The following is a 3,525-nucleotide window of genomic DNA, read 5'->3' on the forward strand; positions in this document are numbered from 1 at the left end:
TTAACCCTGTAAGACCCAGTGTTGCAGAATTACAACATCTTTGATTATCCCCAAAAAACGTCTAATTCTTTTTTTTTTTTTTGGTTCAACCACATTAACATGATCATTGGGTCCTATAGTTTGTTCTCACATTGCGATTGGATCCAACATTTGTATATAAGGCCCGCCCTCAGGTCAAGAAGTCACACAACCTCCAATTTTTTGATCGAGCAACATCCCTTCGATTCACTGGACTGGATTCATCTAATTCAAGTAAGTAAAATGCTTTGAATATTTTTTTTGTGTTTATTACAATGTCTAGAACATGAACATATATAGTTTTTGTGGAAAATATGCCCTACATTTTATTTAGAGCTTGTTTTATAGTTGTTGCAATATTACAACGCTGGGTCAGAGTGGTAGCCAAAACATCCTGTTTTTGAGAGGAACTTCAATTGAAATTTTCACAATATAACTTTAAACTACACATGATTTACACATTATAGCCTTCAGCCTTATATTGGATTACATGTTTACACATTTGTATTGTATTAGAAACTAAAGAGCAAAGATATATTGCCATATTTAAACATTTTAATTTACTTAATTTCTAACCACCTTCAACACTCAGTATTTTCTCCTTATCACAGAATGCAGGACTTTCTTACAAAGAAATTCAGTTTGTGCATGTCTGCCCTTTGTCTTAGTCTCTATTGATAAGAAAATGTTCCTAGCAATTCATAGTCAAAGCAGGGATGCTCCTGGTGCATCTGTGGCATTGTCCTGGAACAGGTGTTAATGTTCATGGATGTAAGGTGTGGTTGTAAGATGGAGGCTACATGCATTTCCTATTACGATGATAATCACAGTCTCCAATAGGTCAATAGGTCAGTATTGTGTGACCAGTGAAATGTGTGAACAGGCTACTTCAGTGCAACACTTCATAATGAAATCAGTCTCCCCACCACCCCATCTTTCCTGTTGGCCATCTAGAATCTAGTAAGCATGTGTGCTATTTGTATATACATTTGTTTCATTTTTATTTTTTCCATTTCAGAATGCCACCAGCAAGGCGAGATCATCGGTACAGCGTGCAGGATGTAATTGCCATCGTCCAAAACGGAGAGAGGACATGGGACATGTGGAAATGGATTTCGACGACACTGATGCAAGTGACGAAGAATCCGATAGCGATGCCTGTGTGGACAAAGAAAACCAAGAACCTACTGATTGCCCAGCCAATGTGGACATTGAGCCCCAATCAAACAAACACATCATGCCCCGTGACAGATGTCGCAGGCAAAAAAAAAAAGATTTTATCAGTCCCAATACTGATTTTTCTGGTCCAGCTCTTGATGTCAACTCCCTCCTCACACCACTGCAATACTTCCAAAAGTTTGTGTCAGAAGACATGGTTGAAGCTGTGGCAACAAATACGAATGAGTACAGCATTCAAAAAGGTATACTAATACCCAAAGCAAGTGTGATGCAGTGAGACTGGGTTAGATGTCTGCCTCTGTTTTTCAGAGGACAAGAACTGCTTCTGGGACTATCACTGTAAATAATATAAATAAATGTCAAAGTTCTTCTTGTTGGAATAAATGACTCTTCATAACAACATGACTGAGATTATTATTCATGTTATATACTGGCTTGGGAAAAGCAAAACCCTGCAAATGAATCCTTAGTTCTGTATTGCTGTTCAGACAATGAGTGGAAATACAGGAGATTCTGCTCCCCATTAAGCCCAACGTTGCAATATTACAACATTTCCGTAAAACCTTACTAAAACATAAAATTTTTGAAAACACTCCATTTTCAGCCCCAAAGGCCTCCTACAACAACATCTTAATGGTTGAAATTTTTTTTTTTTGCGTTTTTCTATATTTGGGTTTTACAGGGTTAAACCAGCTCAAACCTCTGTGAACCAACTGTTTATAAACTAGTCTCCAACCTTTTGTAAATTCACTCTAACCTCTGTAAGCTGGTCTCGGTGAAGGCAGTAATCATAGTTTCTCCCTCTCTTCCTCTCAGGGTCGATGGATGAGGGAGTGTCTGAGGGTTTGCCGTCAATGCAGGGCACCTCTAACGCTGGAGGACACGCAGAAGACGATGAAAGGTATCAACGATTTGTTACAACTTGCAGCGAGGCAAGTCGCAGGCAGCAGAGTGAATATATAGTGAATATACCCAGAGCTCGTCAGTGCAGTGGGTGTCTGGGCCACACCTGTATAGGTAATAAATATAAATGGCAAAGACATGATGCACGTAAGTATGAAGAGGTTAACGAGCCCTTTAACTGGAAATGTATAAATGATAGACATTAAACGACCAGACACACGTCACTGACATGTCGGTCTAGAAACAGCTGGTGTCTTTAAATTACCACAACTATGACGTGAATAAGACTGGTATGGATATATTTTAAAGGGATAGTTCAACATTTTGGCAAATTGGCCCATTGCCATAATACCTATAGTCATAGCAGTAGGTTTGTTACCTTTAATTGTCGGTGCAAGCTGTTTTTAGAACGGCGGAGCAGAGCCGTGAGCTGCTCAGAGCTACGCTACGGGGGCTGATGGGATTTCTTGGTTTCACCTCATCAAACTCATCAAATACACAATCCAACAACTCCAAAACGCTCTGGTGGACAAGTTGTGACCTGCACATTCACCACGCTATGAGATAATAACACAACGTTACCAGACAGAGTTGTTTTAGAGGGAAATACATGCAAAACCGCTGATGCACGTTGCCTTCAGGGACAGTTTTTCATCAAGCAGTCTCTGTATTTCCCTCTAAAACAACTCTGTGTGGTAACGTTGTGTTATTATCTCATAGCGTGGTGAATGTGCAGGTCACAACTTGTCCACCAGAGCGTTGTGGAGTTGTTGGATTGTGTATTTGATGAGTTTGATGAGGGAAACCAAGAAATCCCTTGAGCCTCCGTAGCGTAGCTCTGAGTAGCTCACGACTCAATTAAAGGTAACGAACTTACTGCTATGACTATAGGGATTATGGCAATGGGCCAATTTGCCAAAAATGTTGAACTATCCCTTTTAATGAGAAAAGCATGTATGAGGCTGATAACCACTTCCTGTCTGTGTGTTTCAGGCTGGAAGGTATCCAGTACCCGTACCACCTCTACATCAGCCCGTCGGCCCGACCCGGTACCAACGGCCCTGACCGGCCCTTTCAGTGTCCCACCTGCGGAGTCCGATTCACACGCATTCAAAACCTGAAGCAGCACATGCTCATACACTCCGGTAGGTGAAACACTGAGACACTTAAAGGGATAGTTCAACATTTTTGGCAAATTCTCCCATCGCCATAATCCTTATATTCATAGCAGTAGGTTTGTTGCCTTTAATTGTCGGTGCAAGCTGTTTTGAGATCGGCGGGGCAGAGACGTGAGTTGCTCGGTGAACACAATGGTCCCTCATATCAAACTCATCAAATACACAATCCAACAACTCCACAACGCTCTGGTGGACAAGTTGTGACCTGCACATTCACCACGCTATGAGATAATAACACAACGTTACC

The 3,525-nt window shown here is 41.1% G+C and overlaps 1 protein-coding gene across 1 annotated transcript; it reads left to right on the top strand.

Annotated features, from left to right (window-relative positions):
- Window positions 1-1,993: 1,993 nt before the first annotated feature.
- Window positions 1,994-3,267, top strand: LOC146960366 (zinc finger and BTB domain-containing protein 44-like). The gene is made up of 2 exons (XM_085772437.1): window positions 1,994-2,098; window positions 3,094-3,267. Exons 1-2 carry the CDS (start codon window positions 2,019-2,021, stop codon window positions 3,251-3,253), a joined length of 240 nt encoding a protein of 79 aa, XP_085628563.1. The 5' UTR covers window positions 1,994-2,018; the 3' UTR covers window positions 3,254-3,267.
- Window positions 3,268-3,525: the final 258 nt, after the last annotated feature.

Source organism: Trachurus japonicus, unplaced genomic scaffold, assembly GCF_045865225.1.
Source record: "Trachurus japonicus isolate A0001 unplaced genomic scaffold, Traja_1.0 AP030462.1".
Classification (NCBI taxonomy): domain Eukaryota; kingdom Metazoa; phylum Chordata; class Actinopteri; order Carangiformes; family Carangidae; genus Trachurus; species Trachurus japonicus.

Excerpts from the sequence above, each read along its gene's own strand:
- LOC146960366 (XM_085772437.1), top strand. The coding sequence starts at position 2,019 with ATGGATGAGGGAGTGTCTGAGGGTTTGCCGTCAATGCAGGGCACCTCT. Across the intron at positions 2,099-3,093 it reads CACGCAGAAGACGATGAAAG|GCTGGAAGGTATCCAGTACC; the intron begins GTATCAACGATT and ends TGTGTGTTTCAG.